At 38.4% G+C, this 23,194-nt stretch overlaps 2 protein-coding genes and 1 pseudogene across 7 annotated transcripts in view; 1 reads left to right on the top strand and 2 right to left on the bottom strand.

Moving 5' to 3' along the window:
* Window positions 1–19,869, bottom strand: part of TRIM23 (tripartite motif containing 23) — a gene marked incomplete at both ends in the record, with an annotated part of 36,182 nt that extends 16,313 nt beyond the window's left edge. For both annotated transcript variants that reach the window (XM_079704066.1, XM_079704067.1), the window contains 4 exons: window positions 400–678; window positions 9,152–9,273; window positions 15,052–15,214; window positions 19,789–19,869. In XM_079704066.1, the coding sequence (XP_079560192.1) occupies window positions 400–678; window positions 9,152–9,273; window positions 15,052–15,214; window positions 19,789–19,869 (645 nt within the window). The remainder of the gene's footprint in view (window positions 1–399; window positions 679–9,151; window positions 9,274–15,051; window positions 15,215–19,788) is intronic.
* Window positions 11,877–14,652, bottom strand: LOC307052209 (F-box only protein 27-like; annotated as a pseudogene). Its single transcript has 2 exons — window positions 14,626–14,652; window positions 11,877–12,723 (listed from the first exon to the last, which is right to left on the bottom strand). The product of its transcript is annotated as an F-box only protein 27-like (transcript).
* A 725-nt stretch (window positions 19,870–20,594) lies between the features above and the next one.
* TRAPPC13 (trafficking protein particle complex subunit 13) overlaps window positions 20,595–23,194 on the top strand; it is a gene marked incomplete at both ends in the record, with an annotated part of 32,987 nt that continues 30,387 nt past the window's right edge. For 3 of the 4 annotated variants that reach the window (XM_079703262.1, XM_079703263.1, XM_079703261.1), the window contains one exon: window positions 20,619–20,664. In XM_079703262.1, the coding sequence (XP_079559388.1) occupies window positions 20,619–20,664 (46 nt within the window). Of the gene's footprint in view, window positions 20,665–23,194 lie in introns of all 4 variants that reach the window. The other variant, XM_079703264.1, reaches the window with a different exon arrangement.

Raw genomic sequence — 23,194 nt, 5'->3', positions numbered from 1 at the left:
CTTTCAAAGAAATAATTTAAAATTAGGAAGTCCATTTCTTGCTAAACAAGAATCCAAGAAACCCTCTCTAAAATTTTACCACAAGCATTAGTTTGTCAACAGACATAATTATTATCAAAATAATCCAGTGCATTACAAAAACAGGCACACAAAGAAAAAGAACTTTTGTTTCATGCTGGAAAGCCATTTTTCAATAAAGAAAGAATCATGAGGACTCTGAAATTTTTGTTATAATATTCAGAAAATAAATCTCTCATTTCTTTTCATGCTACCAAGCTCAACTCATTCATCATTTAGCTCTTCTTTGATCTCTACTCTCAGCATAAAAAACCAAGTCAGTGAAAATAAATGGTGGGCTGGTAAACTAGGTAGAGTCATCCAGTTTAACTATATTCATACCTTGTGACCTTGGTGTTTTCCATATTCTTTGCAGACACAGCACATGAGTGGGCTAGTTTGACAGCCATCTTCCAAGCAAACAAACTCAATGGCATGCACCTGATGCTGAGAGCACATGGTTTTCTCATGAGGTTTATCAGCTAGAGGCACTCTCCTGTGCTTTGCCAATGTCTTTGTAGAATGGGTAACTTGGGAACACTCTGAGCACAAGTGAGTTGCACATACAGTGCAATATACAGATGCAACGTGAGCTTCATCTTCATCACAACGAATGATGCTCTGATGAACAAAAAAGTAACGTATTAAAACTGAACCCCTTTACCAAACAGAAACTGACTCACAGACATAGAAAACAAACTTATAGTTACCAAAGGGGATAGATAGCAAGGGAGGGGGAGGAGAAATAAATTAGGAGTTTGGGATTAACAAATACACACTACTATATATAAAACAGGTAAACAAGAAGGACCTACTGTACAGCACAGGGAACTATACTCAATATCTTGTAATACCTATAAAGGAAAAGAATCTGAAAAAGAATATATGTATCATGTATATGAATATATGTATCATGGTTCAGGTGTACAGCAATGGAATCATTTTGCTGTACACTTGAAACTAACATAGCACTGTAAATTAACTATACTTCAATTAAAAATATTTTTTTAAACTGAACCCCAATCATCATAACATGCTAAATTTTGAGAGATTGGTTCAAGATGGTGGAGTAGAAGGACATGCGCTCACTCCCTCCTGTGAGAGCACTGGAATCACAACTAACTGCTGAACAATCATGAACAGGAAGACACTGGAACTCACCAGAGAAGATACCCCACATACAAAGACCAAGGAGAAACTGGAATGAGACGGTAGGAGGGGCGCAATCACAATAAAATCAAATCCCATAACCACTAGGTGAGCAAATCACAAACTGGAGAACAATTATACCACAGAAGTCCACCCACTGGAGTGACGGTTCTCAGCCCCACCTCAGGCTTCCCAACCTGGGGGGCTGGCAATAGGAAGAGTAATCCCCAGAGAACTGGACTTTGAAGGACAGCAGGATTTGACTGCAAGACTTAGACAGGACTGGGGGAAACAGAGGCTTCATTCTTGGAGGGCACACACAAAGTAGTCTGTGCACCAGGACCCAACAGGAAGGAGCAGTGACCCCATAGGAGACTGAACCAGACCTACCTGCTAGTGTTGGAGGGTCTCCTGCAGAGGCGGGGGGCAGCTGTGGCTCACCTTGAGGACAAGGACACTGGCAGCAGAAGTTCTGGGAAGTACTCATTGGCACAAGCCCTCCCAGAATCCACCATTAACCCCAACAAAGACCCTGCAGGCTCCAGTGCTGGGTCGCCTCAGGCCAAACAACCAACAGGGAGGGGACACAGCCCCACCCAGCAGCAAACAAGCAGATTAAAGTTTTACTGAGCTCTGCCCACCAGAGCAACACCGAGCTCTAACCACCACCAGTCCCTCCCATCAGGAAGCTTGCACGAGCCTCTCAGATAGCTTCATCCACCAGAGGACAGACAGCAGAAGCAAGAAGAACTGCAATCCTGCAGCCTGTGGAACAAAAACCACAGTCACAGAACGACAGACAAGATGAAAAGGCAGAGGGCTATGTAGCAGATGAAGGAACAAGATAAAACCCCAGAAAAACAACTAAATGAAGGGAAGATAGGCAACCTTCCAGAAAAAGAATTCAGAATAATGATAGTGAAGAAGATCCAGGACCTCGGAAAAAAAAAAAAATGGAGGCAAGGATCAAGAAGATGTAAGAAATGTTTAACAAAGACCTAGAAGAATTAAAGAACAAACAAACAGAGATGAACAATACAATAACTGAAATGAAAAATACACTAGAAGGAATCAACAGCAGAATAACTGAGGCAGAAGAACAGCTAAGTGACCTGGAAGAGAAAATGGTGGAAATCACTGCTGCAGAACAGAATAAAGAAAAAAGAATGAAAAGAAATAAAGACAGCCTAAGAAATCGCTGGGACAACATTAAATGCACCAACATTCACATTATAGGGGTTCCAGAAGGAGAACAGAGAGAGGAAGGACCTGAGAAAATATTTGAAGAGATTATAGTTGAAAACTTCCCTAACATGGGAAAGGAAATAGCCACCCAAGTCCAGGAAGCGCAAAGAGTCCCAGGCAGGATAAACCCAAGGAAAAACACACCCAGACACACAGTAATCAAATTGACAAAAATTAAAGACAAAGAAAAATTATTAAAAGCAACAAGGGAAAAACAAAAAATAACATATAAGGGAACTCCCCGTAAGGTTAACCACTGATTTATCAGCAGAAATGCAGCAAATCAGAAGGGAGTGGTACAATATATTTAAAGTGATGAAAAGGAGGAAGAGGCAACCAAGAATACTCTACCCAGTAAGGATCTCATTCAGATTTGATGGAGAAATCAAAAGCTTTAGAGACAAGCAAAAGCTAAGAGAATTCAGCACCACCAAACCAGCTCTACAACAAATGCCAAAGGAACTTCTCTAAGCGGGAAACACAAGAGAAGAAAAGGACCTACAAAAACAAACCCAAAACAATTAAGAAAATGGTCATAGGAACATACATATCGATAATTACCTTAAATGTGAATGGATTAAATGCTCTAACCAAAAGACACAGGCTTGCTGAATGGATACAAAAACAAGACCCATATAGATGCTGTCTACAAGAGACCCACTTCAGACCTAGGGACACATACAGACAGAAAGTGAGGGGATGGAAAAAATAGTCCATGCAAATGGAAATCAAAAGAAAGCTGGAGTAGCAATACTCATATCAGATAAAATAGACTTTAAAATAAAGGATGTTACAAGAGACAAGGAAGGACACTACATAATGATCAAGGGATTAATCTAAAAGGAAGATATAACAATTATAAACATACACACACCCAACATAGCAGCACCTCAATACATAAGGCAAATGCTAACAGCTATAAAAGGGGAAATCAACAGTAACACAATAATAGTGGGGGACTTTAACACCTCACTTACACCAATGAACAGACAATCCAGACAGAAAATTAATAAGGAAACACAAGCTTTAAATGACACAATAAACCAGATAGATTTAATTGATATTGATAGAACATTCCATCTGAAAGCAGCAGATTACACTTTCCTGTCAAGTGCACATGGAACATTCTCCAGAATAGATCACATCTTGGGTCATAAATCAAGCCCTGGTAAATATAAGAAACTTGAAATCGTATCAAGCATCTTTTCCGACCACAATGCTATGAGATTAGAAATCAATTACAGGAAAAAAAATGTGAACAACACAAACACGTGGAGGGTAAACAATACGCTAAGAAATAACCAAGAGATCACTGAAGAAATCAAACAGGAAATCAAAAAATACCTAGAGACAAATGACAACAAAAACATGATGACCCAAAACCTATGGGATGCAGCAAAAGCAGTTCTAAAAGGGAAGTTTATAGCAAAACAATCCTATCTCAAGAAACAAGAAAAATCTCAAATAAACAATCTAACCTTACACCTAAAGGAACTAGAAAAAGAAGAACAAAAAAAACCCAAAGTCAGCAAAAGAATCATAAACATCTGAGCAGAAATAAATGAAATAGAAACAAAGAAAACAATAGCAAAGATCAATAAAACTAAAAGCTGGTTCTTTGAGAAATAAACATAATTGATAAATCTTTACCCAGACTCATCAAGAAAAAGAGGGAGAGGACTCAAATCAATAAAGTTAGAAATGAAAAAGCAGAAGTTACAACAGACACCGCAGAAACACAAAGCATCATAAGAGACTACTACAAGCAACTCTATGCCAATAAAATGGACAACCTGGAAGAAATGGACAAATTCTTAGAAAGGTGTAACCTTCCAAGACTGAACCAGGAAGAAATAGAAAGTATCAACAGACCAATCACAAGTAATGAAATTGAAACTGTGATTAAAAATCTTCCAACAAACAAAAGTCCAAGACCAGATGGCTTCACAGGTGAATTCTATCAAACATTTAGAGAAGAGCTAACACCCATCCTTCTCAAACTCTTCCAAAAATTGCTGAGGAAGGAACACTCCCAAACTCACTCTATGAGGCCACCATCACCCTGATACCAAAACCAGACAAAGATACTATAAAAAAAGAAAATTACAGACCAATATCACTGATGAATACAGATGCAAAAATCCTCAACAAAATACTAGCAAACTGACTCCAACAATACATTAAAATGATCATACACCATGACCAAGTTAGATTTATCCCAGGGATGCAAAGATTCTTCAATATTCACAAATCAATCATGTGATACACCATGCTTATTTTTGTTTTTATTTCCATTACTCTAGGAGGTAGGTCAAAAAAGATCAGCAGACTTAAACTCAAAAGCTTTTGCACAGCAAAAGAAACTATAAACAAGACAAAAAGACAACCCTCACAATGGGAGGAAATATTTGCAAACGAATCAATGGACAAAGGATCAATTTCCAAAATATATAAACAGCTCATGCAGCTCAATATCAAAAAAACAAACAACCCAATCAAAAAATGAGCAGAAGACCTAAATAGTCATTTCTCCAAAGCAGACATACAGATGGCCAAGAGGCACATGAAAAGCTGCTCAACATCACTAATCATTAGAGAAATGCAAATCAAAACTACAGTGAGGTATCACCTCACACTGGTTAGAATGGGCATCATCAGAAAATCTAGAAACAACAAATGCTGCAGAGGGTGTGGAGAAAAGGGAACCCTCTTGCACTGATGTTGGGAATGTAAATCGATACAGCCACTATGGAGAACAGTATGGAGTTTCCTTAAAAACACTAAAAATAGAATTACCATATGACCCAGCAATCCCAAGCCTGGGCATATACCCAGAGAAAACCATAATTCAAAAACACAAACGCAGGCTTCCCTGGTGGCATGGTGGTTGAGAATATGCCTGCCGGAGCAGGGGACACAGGTTCAATCCCTGGTCTGGGAGGATCCTACATGCCGCGGAACAACTAAGCCCATGCGCTACAGCTGCTGAGCCTGTGCTCTAGAGCCTGCGAACCACAAGTACTGAAGCCCACGCACCTAGAGCCCATGCTCCACAACGAGAGGCCACCGCAATGAGAAGCCCACTCGCCACAACTAGAGAAGGCCCGCTCGCAGCAGCGAAGACCCAACACAGCCAAATAAATAAATAAATAAATAAAATTTTAAAAAAATAGCAATTCCTATTTAATAATAATTTAAAAAACACACATGCACCCCAATGTTCATTGCAACACTATTTACAATAGCTAGGTCATGGAAGCAACCTAAATGCCCATCGACAGAAGAATGGTTAAAGAAGACGTGGTACATATATACAATGCAAGATTATTCAGCCATAAAAAGGAATGAAATTGGGTCATTTGTAGAGATGTGGATGGACCTAGAGACTGTCATACAGAGTGAAGTCAGAAAGAGAAAAACATATATCGTATACTAACGCATATATGTGGAATCTAGAAAAATGGTAAAGATGAACGGGTTTGCAGGGCAGAAATTGAGATAAAGAGTAGAAAACAAACGTATGGACACCAAGGGGGGAAAGCAGGGAGTGGCGGGGTGTGATGAACTGGGAGATTGGGATTGATACATATACACTAATATGTATAAAATAGTTAACTAATAAGAACCTGCTGTATAGCACAGGGAACTCCACTTTGCTATACAGTAGAAACACAACATTGTAAAACAACTATACCCCAATTAAAAGAAAAAAAAAAAAGAAAATACAAGGAAAGACAAAAAAAATTATTTAGAGAGGTAACTGAGACCTAGGATGAAGGTAGTTTACTCTAGAAAGTGATTCATATTTATTTTTTCATGATTTTATGGTATTATCAATAGTGGACCACCTTAATATGAGTGCAAAAATGGGTATTACTTGGACAATCCAAAGATTCAAACTCTGAATCTAATTCTATGCAATAGCATGTCTGTTTCAGCTGGTGTCCTGGCTTATTGTGAATGTCTTCTGCTGGATGTCTCATCTAGGTGTGGGTTTGGTATTTCACTTATGCCTCCTCACCATTGAAGGCCATTAAAAAACCCAGACATTTTCCTGAATAGGCTAATGCCCTCAGGGCAAAAGCACATTCTTTGCTCCTGTATCTCAGTGAATTTCCATTTTCCCTTCAGATTTGGCCTGATTTTTTGTTCCTAACTTATCAGGTCTTTAATGCTTTTAAAATAATTTTTAGTGAATTCATTCCACTTTATTTATTTTCAGCAGACGAGATAGTGTCTATAACCAAGCCTACCATTACTGAGATAATCTCTTGGAACTTTTCACGATAATGAAATCATCTACTTGTTTGTGTCATCAACTAGGTATAAGCTGCATGAAGGCAAGAACATTGTCTTACTGTTTTCTGCATTTACAGCACTGAGCACAGGACCTGCCTCCTAATAGGTAATTTTAGTATTAATAAAAGTAGCTCCTTGTGTACTTTTAGGATCCTATTTCAATCCTTTACTCTCATCTCAGTTTCAGACTTCTAAAAAATCTGAGTAAACATTACAGGATGTCTCTCTTCTTCTACTGTCTCCTTTACCTCCTTCCCATTCATCTTTATTTCCTTCCTAGAATAGACTTTCCTAGGTCTACGGACTGAACTGTGTTCTTCCAAAATTCATATATTGAAGCCCTAGCCCCCAGTGTTACTGCATTTGGAGATAGGGTCTTTAGGAGGTAATTAGGGTTAAATAAGGCCATAAGGATGTGGTCCTAATCCAGTAGGTGGCATCATAAGAAGAGGAAGAGACAGATCTCCCTCCCTCTCTCCCTGTAAACATGTCCTAAGGAAAGGCCAGGTGAGCACACAGTGAGGTAGCCATGGCCTACAAGCCAAAAGAAGAGGTCTCAGAATGCCAACACCTTGATCTTGGACTTACCAGCCTCCAGAACAGTGACAAGATAAATAAATTTCTGTTGTTCAACCAAAAAAATAAATAAATAACAAGCCAAATTTTGAAACATAAAAGCCCATAATCTTTTTTTTAACTGACCAGCCTTTATACATAAAAATATACTGGTAATTAAGTACAAAGGTCATTTGCTACTCATTTCTATAGGTAAGTGAGAAGGTATTTCCAAAATTGATTATCAATATATGCTATGAATTTGAGGTCAAAAATAAAACCATTGTTATAGATTCACAGTCAGTGCAAAGATATCTTCTGCAAAATCCCCTCATTTTACACGCAAGAAACTGACAATAGAGGATAGAAGTCTTTTTTTTTTTAAGACTGAAAAAACTGATAGTAAATACATCCTCACGGCTTTAAATATTACTTGTAGCATGATGTACAGAAGAAGAGAAGCACAAATGTTATTTAGATAACCAAGTGAAGCTTTTAAAAACACAGATGCCTAGACTCCAACCTGAGAAACACTTATTTCTCAATAGGTAGAGATGAAGTGGAAGTTGTGTATTTTTTCTAAAGCTCCACAGGTGAGTCCACTGCACTATCCTGGTTGAAAATCACTGATTTAAGAAACAACAACAACAACAAAAACCCTATGTTATATGTAACCTTTTAAATATTTATAATTTTTATGAATTAGTAAAAAGCATTATGAGTTGTAAATTTTACATGTCAGATATTCAAGAATCTTTGAAAACTTTTCTGCATATTAAAAGGCCATAATTAGAAAGGGCAAGATTTGGTATAAATTTTTGCAGAAATAAAAATTAGAAAATATATCAATGATGTCATTCAATATCACACTAAATAAAAAAATGAACCCAAAGTTAAACAGTTTTGTTTTCAATTATGAGAAATATATACGTGTAAAATTAAAAGTCGTGTCTTCTGTTTTCCAGACCTGATAAATAATTTACAAGACCAACATCGGATAATACTCAATGGCTTTTAAAATAAGATAAAAGATAAATCATGGGAAAAAAAACTGCAAATTTTAGAAAACAGTGCTTCAGTTTGAAATCCATTTCACTGATTCGCTTTATATAAGGAAATCATGATCTAATAAAAGAGAAGTAAAAAGCAATCTGACATGTTTTCCTTCATCCTAAACATGTGGTTTTAAAGTTGATCATCAAAACTATTAACTGCTATTTACTACAACTATTCCTATAATCAGAACACTCTATGAGCTATGCAGACAATTTTATGTGTTAAAAATGTATTTTGTGTTAATGGTCTTCTAATATTTACTGCATACTTACCTGTCTGGATAAAGAGAGTACATCTATGCACAATGTAACTTTTCATGAAGATATTTAATAGTAATTCCCTCGGGAGCTACTGCTATCTTTAAGGCATTCTGCCTCTACACTAAAAGGCCCCTTTCATGGAGTTCCTCTTTCTTTCTCTGTGCTTTACTGTTGAATGATTCACTTTTGCATCCTCTGCTTTAATGTAGCTTACACATCCTTCTTATTCATCCATAATCTTCTTACTTTTTCACTTTAGCCTTAGATAGAATTAATGATGATAAGGAAACAAGTTTATACACTAAACATACTTCGGGTACAGCATTTTCAGGCAATTCAAATTTCAGTTTTACTTTTGTTTGGTTGGGGATTTTGTTGCCTTCAGAACTATAATGTAATGAAAAGTTGTGTTCCTGGAATCCTACCTGCTGGGGTAAGTAAGGTAATATTGTGCATCTAATAGCAAATATTTTAAACTAAAAGAAAAAATTCATGCTCATAACAAAAATTTCAACAAGTTCAATCAATACCTCTCCAGATATCCCAATGGCTTCTTCTGCAGCTCCATACTGACCAATATGTCCATTCTGTAGTCGTTCCAAAAGCTCCAATAAAGCAAAATTTTTTTTCAATCCCCAGACACCTGAATCTCCTAGAATATAAAAATAAAAACTAAATCTAACAAAATGGAATATTATTTATTTTACCTCAAATCTCAATAGTAATTTCTATGTCTCACAGTTCAATCATTAATAATGTCTAAATTTTAAAAATTCAAAATTTCTCCATTTTCTGTTAATGCTATAACAGTTGTCTTAATAGTCTCTTTAAAATACAGAACTCCTTAGCATTCTAAGTAGAAACATATTTTAAAGTTCTATTATTTTTCTATAATTTAACTTTATAAATCCTATTTTGTCACTGACTTTTACTACATATACTAAAACAAGTGCTTTAAATATTTTTAACAGCAACCTACAGTAAGAAATACATTTCACATTGCAACCCAGGATAACACACACACACACACACACACACAACTGAAACAAAAGATTTACACACCAATATTCACCCTCACAGTTTGCGACACACTCTGATGGTTTCTGTTCTATTTCTTTTTTTTTTTTTGCGGTACACGGGCCTCTCACTGTTGTGGCCTCTCCCATTGTGGAGCACAGGCTCCGGACGCGCAGGCCCAGCAGCCATGGCTCACGGACCCAGCTGCTCCGCGGCATGTGGGATCTTCCCGGACCAGGGCATGAACCTGCGTCCCCCGCATCGGCAGGCGGACTCCCAACAACTGCGCCACCAGGGAAGCCCTGCTCTATTTCTTTTTAAAAAATCCTATTCACAACCAATTAAATTGATTTTATGACCACAAATAAGCTATGACTCATGTTTGAAAACCACTGTATGAAAGATACACTTAACCAAAAATAAGTCCGTCTCTAAGTAAACTGAAACTAGAGCAGCTAAAGATAATATTTTCACCACCCCTCATCTAACCTAGAACCTAACAGCAGTCAGTGAACATATACTCTTTCTCACACAAATACACAGAGCTTCACACTAAGGCATGTCAATAGTCCCTTTTAGGTAGATAAGAATCTAGGCACATTTGAATAAGGACCAATGCTTCTTTTCCCCAGAACTGACCATAAAAGGCCAGGTGAGCATTCATACGTGCACACATGTGTGCCTACACAATATGGGCATGTGCATACGCTCATGCGCAAACACACACACAAACTCTTCCTAGGCCTATAAATAAGAGCCAGATCTTTCAGCAATTAGAAGCAATATCTGTCTGTTATGATGAGCTTCTATACAACAAATACCATCTGACACAAAGCTGCCACCTAACACATAGTCACTGAAAAAGCAAATAAATAAAAGGATGATGGGGTCATTGGCTACATGGCTCCCCTTCCTCTTGGCCCCTCTTTTCTAAGGGAGGGAGGGAGGGAAGAAAAAAAGGAAGGAAGAAAGGAAGATGGAGGGAAGGGAAGGGAAGGGCCTCAGCCTTGCCACCCCACAGGGCTTTCTCAACTGTTTTAATTTTTCACACATATTCTACCTCAAGCTGAGTTCTATCCACTTTATTTATAAAAGACTAAGAAGTATACTGAGTCCTTTATTTTAAAGTATTACCTTGACGATATCCAAATACTGTCATTATATAGTAAACACATACACATAAACTCCTAGCAGTATCTAGGCAGTATCTATCTATTGCCTATCACTTAATACTCCTGTAACTGTCAAAATAACTCTAAAATCTCAATGGCCTAAAGCAACAAAGATTTGCTTTTTGCTCACGCAGCATCTCAAGGGTTGGTGAAGACAAGAGAGGCTCTGTTCCCTACTGTCCATGATGAGGGGGCACAGGCCACTGAGGTTCCAACCCCCTGGACCACCTCACTACAGCAGGGAGAGGGATTTACTGCAAACCATCATAAATCCATTCTTAACAGCTTCTACCTGGAAGTTAACACTTCAATTCTACTCATAATTTCACTGGTTAAAGGGAAATCACACAGCTCTTCCTACCTAATCATAAGAGGGCAGGGAAGTGTAATTTTACCATGAAAACGGAAGAGAAGAACCATAAGTAATGCTGACCAGTATTAATAACCATGACAAACAACTACTGATACTATTCTTTTTTTTTGGCAAAATAGTACCTTTATTACCTATGATTGGCAGATATTTTATAAAGAAAATATATTTATTCTCTCCATGTTTGAAAAGAATTTCAAAACAACAAAATGATTTTATACACCATACAATTCAGGGTAGGGTTGGGCTCAGGGGACCACTTCATTGTTCACAGGGTGGACAGAAACCTCTCTCTCCAAACATTTTTTGAGCTAGTTTGACTTTCAGCTCTGAGTCCTGGTCCCAGTCTTGAAACCACAAAAGGTGGTTTCAAGGGCCTGGTGTGAGGGGAGGGTGAGGGCCTCTCCCAATCCAGCATTTCCCTGTGCTCACTGTGGGTTTCCACTCAATAGACCAGGGGCTGCCTTACAGCAGCAGCAGCTGTAAATCTGATGGAAGAACATTCTTCTAGTAGCTTCCAGATTCTAAAGACAGGGCCCAGTAGGACCCTCGATGGGCCCCAGCAGATCCCAGGATGCCAGGAGCCATAAGCGCCTGATTAATGAGATGGCCCAGCTAATGGTCCCAGCTCCTGGAAAGTACAGTCAGGTTGTTTTACAAGGACAGTCCTTCACTTGAACAGATGTACCTGTGGAATCACACTGGCATTGGGCAGATAGATTCCATTTTGTTCAGGCCAGAACCCCAAGTCCCAAACCCAGTGTTCAACAGACACAAGCGGACACCAATCTTGAAGCTGAAGAACACATGGTTGACCTCAAAGCAGACACTGTTTCTACCTTGCCGGATGGAAACAGGCATAGGAGAGAAATTATGCAGCACAGTCTGGTTGGCATCTAGAAGTTGGACAGTTAGCTCACATACACAGGCCATGCCTTGTTGATCTGTCCACCCGGCGGAGACACAAATCTCAATCTTTCCACTATACAGGAGTTCCAGCCACAGACCCTCCTCCTCCAGGTCCAACATTTCCTTCTTGTGACACCACCTTGTAGGCAGACAGGAAGGAGGCCTGGGAAGTGGCCCCAGGCCTGACCTCCAAGTTTTCCTCCTCTCCCCAGCCGTCTCCACTGCTCTGCATCATCCAGTCCCGGAAGCCTTCTAGGCCCTTGGGGTTCCGGAGGAGGTTGCATCCTAACGGTCTTCGCTCACAGAAGCAGCCCAGGATGCAGGGCCTGAGGTCGTCGGTGGAGGGCAGGTAGGTGTGGAGGACAGGTGACAGGGCAGCGCGGTCTCGGGCCAGGATGCTCAGCCTCAGGTCCTGGCAGTCCACCAGGTCACGCCAGCACCGGCACACCCGGCGGCAGTGCCCAAGCAGCACGTGTGGGGGCACGTGGCTTAGCACCATCTCGAGCAGCTCCATGGGCAGTTGGCCCAGACCCGGCGCCTCCTCGGGTTCGGGGTCCGGAGCGGGGACACTGGCGGGCAGGCCCCTGGAAGCTGAGGCGCACGTGCGAGGTCTCCTCGCCAGGCCCGGTTGCCACTGTGCGCATCTCAGCCATTGCTCCTCCCTGCTGGGCCATCACCTTGCCTCACGTGCTCCCTTCTCCACCTCAGCCCTTTTTATTCCCCCACTCCTCCCTTCCTAATACCCAGCCCCAGACCCCTGCCCGTCCTCCCCGACCCCAGCCCCATCCTCTCTCTGACTCTGATACTATTCTTGAACTAGAGAAGGATTCTAATTCTGATTCTCTGATATTAACAATAGTTTTGGGGGTTGGGGTGTGGGGGGCGAGAGATTGGGAGTTTGGGATTAGCAGATGCAAACTATTATATATAGAATGGATAAACAAGGTGCTACTATACAGCACAGGGAACTATATTCAATATCCTGTAATAAACCATAATGGAAAAAAAAACAGTAATTTGCTTCTTTAGAAGCAAAAAATTATTTTTTTCTTCTTTATACTTTTTAATAGATTTTTCAAATTTTCTGCAATGTATATATACATTATTTCTATAATACATTTAAAAATAGATTAAAAAACAATGACAGCAAACTATATCAAGGGTCATTAACACATATTCCATAGGTTGGAATCACGGCAAAAATCTAACCTACAAGCTATAGTAATTACCTATAATAATTACAACCTATATCCGAGGCAGAGTTGTTGGTTTGCTTGTTTTTTCTAATGTTGATATGATAGCAATCATGTTTGATTTCAACCTAGGATACGACTAACCATTACCTGTCATAAATTCCTAGTTTATCACAGTGAGGATGATAACACAGTGAGGATGACGTGGTATTTATGTGGAGAAGACAGTGCCCTTCAAAATGGTGGAAGGGTCCGTCCTCTGTTTGCAAAATATTACTACTTCTATATAGTTTTATATAAAGAAGATGGTATGATATATATAAATTACAGAATAAAAGGCCAAATAAAAGAATGTCAAAATAGACATCTCCCCCCTCCACTTTATTATTTCTTGGCTAACAGTAAGTTAATGCTAACACTTTCCTATATTAGTTTTCTGGCAAATGGGCATACTACTTACTTAAACCAAGGACTACCAAAACCTTAAGAAACCCATTCTTTCCTTACAAGAAAATATTTTACAACCGTGCTTCATAGCATATTAAAGCTTTTCAATCTAAAAATCTGGGTACTCTTGCTTCCTTTTTTTGGTGGTTAAATTATTTTAAATGTGTTCCACTTGACATATAGTATGAATACATTAAAACAGTCTTAAAACAATTAGTGCTACTGACGTGAGTTGACAACCTTAAACTATTACTTTTGGAGAAATTCGATCATTAAAAAGAATAAACATAGAATTTATGGTTGTAAAATAACTGTTCAAATGTTAATAAATGTTATTTCCAAATCTGGCATCCCACAGTAATTAATTCATTTTGAAAAATATAAAGTGAAGTTTTAAAAGTATGTAGGGGGACTTCCCTGGTGGTGCAGTGGTTAAGAATCCACCTGCCAATGCAGGGAACATGGGTTCGTTCCCTGGTCCAGGAAGATCCCACATGCCATGGAGCAACTAAGCCCATGCGCCACAACTACTGAGCCTGTGCTTCACAGCCCACGAGACAGAACTACTGAGCCCACGTGCCCCGACTACTGAAGCCCACACACTTAGAGCCTGTGCACCACAACGAGAAGCCCACACACAAGGAAGAGTAGTCCCCTGCTCACCTCAACTAGAGAAAGTCCACGCACAGCAACAAAGACCCAACATAGCCAAAAATAATTATTAAAGAAATAAATAAATAAAATAAATAAAAGTATGCAGGAAACTGAAAAAATCCACCAGACCTTTAAATTCATTTTAACAGAAAACAAGGAGTAGTTAGTAGTTATCACTAGCTGCAAACACTTCTGCCTCAGATATCAGTAAATAACAACATGCTGAAACTCAAATTACTTACCTGTATTTTCATTATTGGCCTATTCATGTCTAAGGTAAACGCTGTCTTGCAGGCAAATGAAAAAGGTTAGTATGTTTTTCTCAGGTGTCTTAAAACTACTGATCTATAAGTACTGAATATAAAAATTTCAGAAGATGAAATAAAATTAGTACCTAAGAGTGTGCAAGTTTATAGCTTCAAGACTACTGGCTTTAATAGAAACTCTCCTTGGAATTTTATAACTTTTCTTTTTTTTTTTTGGCTGCACCACAGCATGCTCCCCAACTAGGGATCAAACCTGTGGCCCCTGCAGTAGAAACCCAAAGTCCTAACCACTGGACCGCCAGGGAATTCCCAGAATTTTATGATTTTTAAAATCAAGTAGAAAAAAATTGTTTTCTATGATATTTGTATTATGTGAACAATTTTATATATTTTTTTTCCTACCTAGGTCTGTTACTTGTCGATCAAAAGGGCAACGGATTGCTCTTCCATGAAGAGGCAGCCGAGTGAGACAGTCATGACAGACTGTGTGGCCACAAAGCAGAAGGCGAGGAACTTTGTCTCCTTGCAAAGAAAAGACATCTTCACAAACTCCACACTCCAGCACCTAATATTTGGAAAGGACACATGTGCTCTTTAAATGACTTTAAAAGCATAAATATTTTAGGCTAAAAAGAAAAACCTGATCTAATTTAATGAATCAATCTTGTTAAATTACTTTATTCCTCCATGAAAAAAAACTGTCTAGGTATAAAATCTTAAATCACCTTTTATCATTTCATCTGACAGATCTTACCACAATTATATCATAGTGAAATCTCCTTGAAAGGGTAAGTGTTAGGGATCAAGATAACATTGTAAACTAACATCTTTAGCTTTTGAAAATTATGACATGATTCATTACATCTGAATCTGTAACCATATATAACTCTACCAAAGTTGGGTTCTTAAACAATTTCTCTGCAATTACCTAACCCTCAAAAAACCATCATTAATTTGGACAAAAATAATTTGAAATATGTGCTAGGATGACAACTTACCTTGTAAATGATAAAGAACTTGTTAAGAAAAGACTATAAGTAATTTTCAAGTGTCTTATACTATTCATTTACATCATACAATGTAAAGATAAGAATGCAATTAGACTTAAATTTCAATTCCTTGTTCTCAATTAATAAATATGCCCCTAGGTTAGAAAATAGAAAATATTTTGTTTATCTAGTTCCAATTACAAGTACATGACTTGCTCAAGGCCACGTAGTCAGTCAAAAGAAAGGTGACAAATCAACTATACTTCAATTAAAAAAAAAGAAAGAAAGGTGACAAGAATCGGCATATTCTGATTCCCCGGCCCATCAGTTTGTTTTATAATTAGTCAACAAACTATATTTATATCAATGAAGGTACTTTTATTTCTTAATATACCTGAAATGTTTCACAATTTAATTAATTTTTTAAAAATACCCACACTGAACCGTTTGATTGTACCCCAAACTTGGTGCCCACCATCCACGACCTACTACAATCTGGCCCCTGTCCTATTGCTTCTCTTCCCTTCCAAACTCTATTCTCAAGCTATATCAAACAATTTGCAGTTCATAGCACACAACAAACTGCTTTTGCCTCTTTCTTTATGCTAACGCTGAAGAAACAGCTAAATAGACATTTTCCTAGTGGATTCTTTTTTTACATTAATAAACCAACAAATTTGTAAATGAACACACTATCCTTTGGGCCCCCATGTACCATGGATAAGTGTCGATCTTAACACCCAAAACACTTTAATACTTTTACTGGCGTTCCAGCCTGTCTTTCCCTGTTAGACGAAAAAGCCCTCAGGAACAGGGTATTCCAAATACCAAGCACCTACGTGCTTATATTAATGAAGTCCAACAAAATAAAATTTTTAAAACAGCCAACCACCATCCCCCAAATAATACATAATACAAGGTAAAAAACAGAAAACCCAGAGTGGAAGTCAGACTTAATCCATTAAAATTTTAATCTTAACTCTGCAATTAAACTGGAGTCAGTGCTTGAAATGTAAACATCTTTCACTGTAAATAAACTGATAATTCATAACTGGCTCGCATCTCAGTACGGTTCAAAAGAAGCTGAAGTGTCACACATAGTTCACAGAACAGGAAAAGAAAACAGCTCGTTAATTATATGAAAAGGTGTCTAATCTCACCCAAAACATTTTGAAGTCAGTTGAAGCTATCCCAATATACTTTTTTTCAGATTAGATTTTTAAAAGTTGATAACACTTTGTGCTAGTGGAAGTGTGGGAGAATAAATAAATTGTTGGTTGCTGTGAAATGTTTATTGACTGATATAGCCTCTATGGGAGGCAATTTGGCAATACCTATCAAAAGTTTGAATAGCTTAGTAATTCTACCTCCAGGAGTTTATCCTACAAATATCACATGTGTGAATAGATCTATATGCTATTCCTTAGAGCACCTTTTGCATTAGCAAAAGATTAGAAACAAAGTAAATATATATGGAAAATAAATTATGGCACATTCATATACTGCAAAACTGTGCAATCTGGTGAGGAAAATTAGGAAATTTTTTATGTACAAACACAGAATGATTTCATATCAGCAAAGCAAAGTGAAAAATGACATAGAATATTTAACTTTTGCATAAAGGAGAGGAAATAAAGAGAGCATATATTTTCATATATATTGTTTTACAAGCATACTATCTTTCTGGCAAGATACACAGGAAACATTACATTGGAATTGTAGTTCTCTTTGAGGAAGGGAAACAGCTGGGGAACAGCTACACATAAATCATATATATATATATATATATATATATATATATATACACACACACACACATACACACACACACACAATACACACACTTCAAATTATCCTGTATTTTTTTAAAAGGCAGGAAAAAAGTTTCACTTAAATATCCTCACTTTAAAAAAAAAAGAAAAGAAAAAAAATCCTCACTTAAATAACAAATTCAACTAAATACAGAAAAGATATTCACAACAGAATTAGATATTATAAATGCAACATTTTAAATAAATGTTCTCACTATAGTGACACCATATTAAGCTTATATATGACAATAAACTCCAAAGAACCAAATTAAAATTTTACTTTTTTCATTCATCTCTAACCCCGTCATTACACAAGATAAGAGAACTTACTCATGTTGAGACCACAGCTTTTTTCCAAAAAGCACTAGTAAAATCCCACTGATTAGTAAACCAAACATAATTCCAAAAATAGTTATTAGACTATTTTGCATCAACTCAGCAAATAAGAGTAAGAAATTTTTTCTTCAGTATTTATGAACAGGAACTGTGGCTAACAGCATAAGAAATTAAGTCCTAGATAGGAAAAAAGCTCTTTATTTTACAAACTTCACAATATGCCAAAGAGGGCTTCAAACTTATTACGTGTACATCAAATTTTAATACACCAGGCCATATTTTCAAAGGGCTAAGAAAGCTCACTAGTCTTTTGTGAATGTATAGACCAATTTTGGTCTTTTTTTCCTAACGATAAAAACCCTGTCATCATCTACTTGTTCATTAAGCAAGAAGCCATTTTACATATATATATATTACCATTATATACTTCAACTTTTACCTTCCAACGAACACTTCTTGCTTTCATCTATGAGATTTTTTTTAAATTTATGCCACTGTATTTCTTACAAATGACAGCATGAGGATCTTGCCAAAAAGGACTATCCTACTGCACATCTCAGTCACAATTTACACATAAAAATGAAGATTAACAAAATGAGCCTCTAATTTATCAAACTCTGTGCTATAATAAACTGGAGTTACATCAGGCTTTGGTATATTTTTCAGATTTTAAGGCAAACTGGGTAACAAAAGTAGATACAGCAATAATATCCATTCCAATTACTTCTTAATTGAAGTTAATTCACAAAATAACCTTCAGGTATTCTCTACGTAGAAAAAGCACAATTCAATAAATAAAATCCAACCATACAACAAGCTGAATAATAAGAGGGCTCCTCTGCATCTCAGATATGCTATGTACCTTCAGAATAACTTCATTAATATATAAAGGTCAGATAAATCAACCACCACCAATACTGACTGATAATACAGTTGTAAGCAGAAATGTATCATTTGTTGTCACATAAAACCAACATTAGGTGAAAAACCATAGGTGTCTGTTACTCAAGATCTTAAAAGAACTTAAGATATCTGGTCCAGTGGTTCTGAATCCTAGATGCACATTAAAATCACTCTGGGACTGCAAAAAATATACTGATGTCAACTTACTCAGAAATGGGGGATTAAGTAGTTTTTTGGGTTTTTTTTTTTTAAGTCCTCAGTGATTCTAATATGTAGCCAGGAATAAGAATTGCCAATATCTCAGATTACAGATGATCCTGAAGGTTATTCTACAAACCTTTAAGATCAGTTCTCCCTTTCAGATCTATCTACGTATGGAAAAGTGAATTCTACATACTTCATCTGAATTTTTAGTAAACCCACTTTAGAGCATTTACACATGTTAGAATTTCAAACTTCAAGCACAGGGTAATTCATATCCCCCAGCGTTAATGGGGCTGTTGGAGACTTCTCAAAAGTGTTGACAGACCGTACTCCCAAAAGAGGAGGAGGCGGGTCAACCAATAATAGAGATCTGATTACAGAAGTAGTGCGATAGTGAAAAGCATACTTTACGGCCAGTCAACTCTGGTTCTGCTACACAGTGTTAACTGAAACCTGAGTCTCCTCACCTGTAAAACTGTAATCAACACTTACCTCCTAAACAGATATTAACGAGCTAAAATACCTAACTTAGTACCTGGCGATAAAAACGGCTCAATTTCCTAAAAATAAGCTAATTAATGCCTGTTGGGCTTAACTAAAAACAGAGGGCCTGGGGAAAGACCAGCCCAGGTCACTCTCCGAGGCCCATTAGCTCCTTTTCACAAACGTCCCCGTTGGCGACTCCAAGCAGAGGACTAGCGTGACTAGAAGACCAGGTAACCTCAGGCCTGCTGGGATAAAGGTCCGGAGGTGAGGGATAGGCTTGTAAAGCCGAGAGGGGCCAAAGGCCGCGCATCCCGCCCAAAAAATGCCAGGGCCGCGGTGCTGCCGCCAGATCTCCGGGATAAACAGAAGGGAGGCCGATGGTGGAGAACAGAGCACGCAAGGTCCCTCACCTTCACCACGGCCGTCCCCCGGCTGCCCTGACGACCACTGTCTAGTCCCGCTCCAGGCTTGTTTACAACCAGGGTAGCCATCCTAGGAGGAGCAGCGCCGCAGAAGCAGCCCTCAAGGCCTTCACCTGATGGGCGGGGTAGAGCCACCTACCCAGAAGCCTCGGCGCTCGCCGCTAGCGCACAGGCGCAGTACCACGCGGGGCGCTGCTGGGACGGTCTCTTCGCGCATCCTCCCGCCAGCCGCTAGGTGTTTGGGTTCGCAGGCCTGTGCGTGGGCACTTTGTTATTTTTTTATTGTTATTATTGAGGAGTCTGAAATAGATGGAAGGAGTAAAATTAAGAGAAAAAAGGAGGGATAAAATAAAAGTAAAGTTTTGGGGTGAAATTCCCGCTCCAGGAACGACCTCTTCTCCCCAACTGCAAAACGGACGGGGCGAGAGGGGACTACATGTCCCTGCATGCCCTGCGGCTTTTGAACTACAAGTCCCAGCATGCCACATCTATGTCATTTACTCTGCAATGTAGGTACTTGGGAGGCCGTGAATTGTCACCGAAGAGTGGTTTCTTGAAGTCGCGGTGTGTGATTGTGACTGGAAAATAGAGAAGTATTTTATGTATAGGTCTCTAAGAGGCAAGAGATGGCTTTGGTAAAAAAGCCGTTGGGTTCGTAAAGGACTTGGTAAGAAGAGAATTTAAGGCACCACCGGCAGAGAGAAACTTGGGAGTGTGTTTGACGCCCTGTCTTCCTGAACGTGCGCTTTTCTGTCTTCTTCCGAGCTGATTGACCCTCTTCAGCCTCCGTAGGCAGTGGGTCCAAAGTGCCGGTCAAAATGGAAGTGAATCCCCCCAAACAGGAGCACCTGCTGGCCCTGAAAGGTAAACTTTTGCGAACCCGACTCCCTTTAATCTGTTTTCTCCCTTTCTCTCACTAGTTCTCGAAGCCTTTGACACATAGACCTGGCCTCTGGGGTATAGGCCTCGTTCTTCTTAAACACTGTCAATGCTCGCCCTCCTGCTTGGTTCCTTGGCGCCGAGCGAAAGGAAACTATTTCTCCTCTTTGCTTTTTAGGTTTGAGAGCCCCCGTTAGAATGGAATAGATACCTGCTAAATTACTTACTCTGTTACATGCTGCTCAGATTTTAGCCTTAGATGCTGACGTCCCCACCCTACCCGGGGAGAGCCTTGTGAACCGAGATGATTAACAGCGGGTATCTAAAGTGGTTTTTCCTTCTGTCTCTTGTCTCTTCATGCGGCAATGACAAAGTTACCAGGCTTCAGCTTCATCTGTGAAATTAGTCTAGCATTGTGCCAAGGATTTAGAAGTACATAGTACTCTAACATATAATTTAGGTTTGTTAAAACTCACTGTTTACGTCAAAGTATTGTGTATAGGGGGAAATTCATGTCGGTTTGCATACACAGCAGACAGTTTTGAGTAAGTTTGATGATTTAATTGGATCATTATTTAGGGAAAATGAGCAGGGCATTCTTTTTCTGGAATTCCTGTTGTTTTGTGAAACCTTTTATTTGAAACGCTTTCAGCTTTATTTCATCGGTTTTCTACTACCACAAATGCACTTATTTCTTGGATGCCCTACTCTGTGGTTATCAATATCTTCTTGGACTGAGCTGAAAAGATGCTCGATAGACATGTGAACTCAAGTGAATAGCACTTAACCTTCCTTGTGGGATCCATTTTGAGGGACGCTTATCCCCTTAGTTATGTTGTAAGCATCAAACCTTCCAGAAGCTCACCAGTTTCATTTGAAGCATAAAATCATATACTGATAGTTGGGGTTATCAGAACTGTCTCTGACTGTAGAACTAAGAAACTAAAATATTAACTAATGTAATAGCAATAGGACCTGTGAGCTTAGCCTGGACTGAAATGGCTTATTCCTGAAGAAAGAAGAGAAATTGTCATGTTCTTTATCTCAGACTCATATGTAGTATGTAAAATATATATTACTCAATTCTCAGAAGTTAAACTTTTTCAAGATCGCACAGCTAGTAAGTGATTGAGGTAATATTTCAACACAAGGCCTTCATCTTTCCAAGACTCCATGTTTCCTCCTAATGAAGGAAAGAGCATTTTCAGATATCATTCCATTAGTAGTTTGATGGAAATTTAGAGCAGTTCTGTTAGCTGCTAGGTATCATTTTATACAAATTGGAAGCTATTAAATACAGTTAAATTTCAGTGATGTGGAGGCTAATTGCTGTAGTCCTTCTAGGCTGCTACAGTAGTCTTTCCCAGGTATCTTCTATTTCCCAAAACAGAAGGTTCCTGGAGAAGAGTATTTTAGCAACCTAAAAGGACAAGTGCTTTGAAATTCAGTGTTAGTTTCAACTTTCTTAAAGCTCTTTGGCCCCATTCTTCCCCACTGTTCTAGTTATCCAAGAGTTTTCACAAGTTTTAATTTTACTTCTGTTGGATGCCAAATATATCAATTTGTATTGTCATATAAGTTTACTTTCATATGTATATAAAGTATTAAGGAGCTCTCACAACATCAGTGTCCCTGGAATACAACACTGAGTAAGTTCAGACAACAATGAAAGAATTCTCAGTGGCATGTCTTAAAATGTGAAAATGTAAGGAAAAGGGAAGAAAAAAATAAAAACATTATTAATTCTTGAAAGAATATGATATCTATATTTAGATCCATATTAAAATTATGGATGTTAAGGATCACAGTCATTTATGAATTTGAGTTGCCATATCTGTCAGTCAGTGGACATTAACAGTAAGGAAAAGAATTATTATGAGATTGGTTACTTCTTTTGACTTTTCAGAGTCAGTGGTTAAATGAGTATTGTGACATCATGCCAAGGAGACCCCACTCACAGTCATCCCGGCAATGGGAGAACCCCCGTCAAGTAGTTCTCTAATGATTTTTGGAAGAAGGGATTTGACCTCTTGTTTTTTTCTCCGGTAGCTAGGATTTGAAAGAGGCTGCATTATGGCTCAGGCAACTTTGGGCCCGATTAGGAAACCTAACTTGCAGATCCTGGTAGGCTCCATTCTTGAGCCTGTGTACTGTATGCTGGAACTTATTATCGATGACTTAATTTGGGGCAACTTGAAGACGTCTGTGTTCTAAGAGGAAAAAAAGTAAGGCTCTAGTCTTCTTGTTCATCCTCCAAATTGGAATTCAGAAGCCATGCTACTAAGGTTTTGACACTGCTTAAGTGCCTCATTTATACAAATGAGACTTTGTCAGGAAACCATTTTCTAGCATGGTTAAAATGCAAAGTTAAACCATTTTCATGTTTTCAGTATTTACTACTGAGAATGAAATAAAATCATTAAGTATTCTGTCTATATATTTGTTTGGTAGAATTCATGTAATTTTAAAGTATAAAATGATCCATTTTCTTCAAAATAGATTAAAAATTACAATG

The sequence above is a fragment of the Hyperoodon ampullatus genome (assembly GCF_949752795.1).
Source record: "Hyperoodon ampullatus genome assembly, chromosome: 4".
NCBI classification, from domain to species: domain Eukaryota; kingdom Metazoa; phylum Chordata; class Mammalia; order Artiodactyla; family Ziphiidae; genus Hyperoodon; species Hyperoodon ampullatus.
Note: the sequence above shows the minus strand (reverse complement) of the source record. Positions and strands in the feature narration are given on the sequence as shown.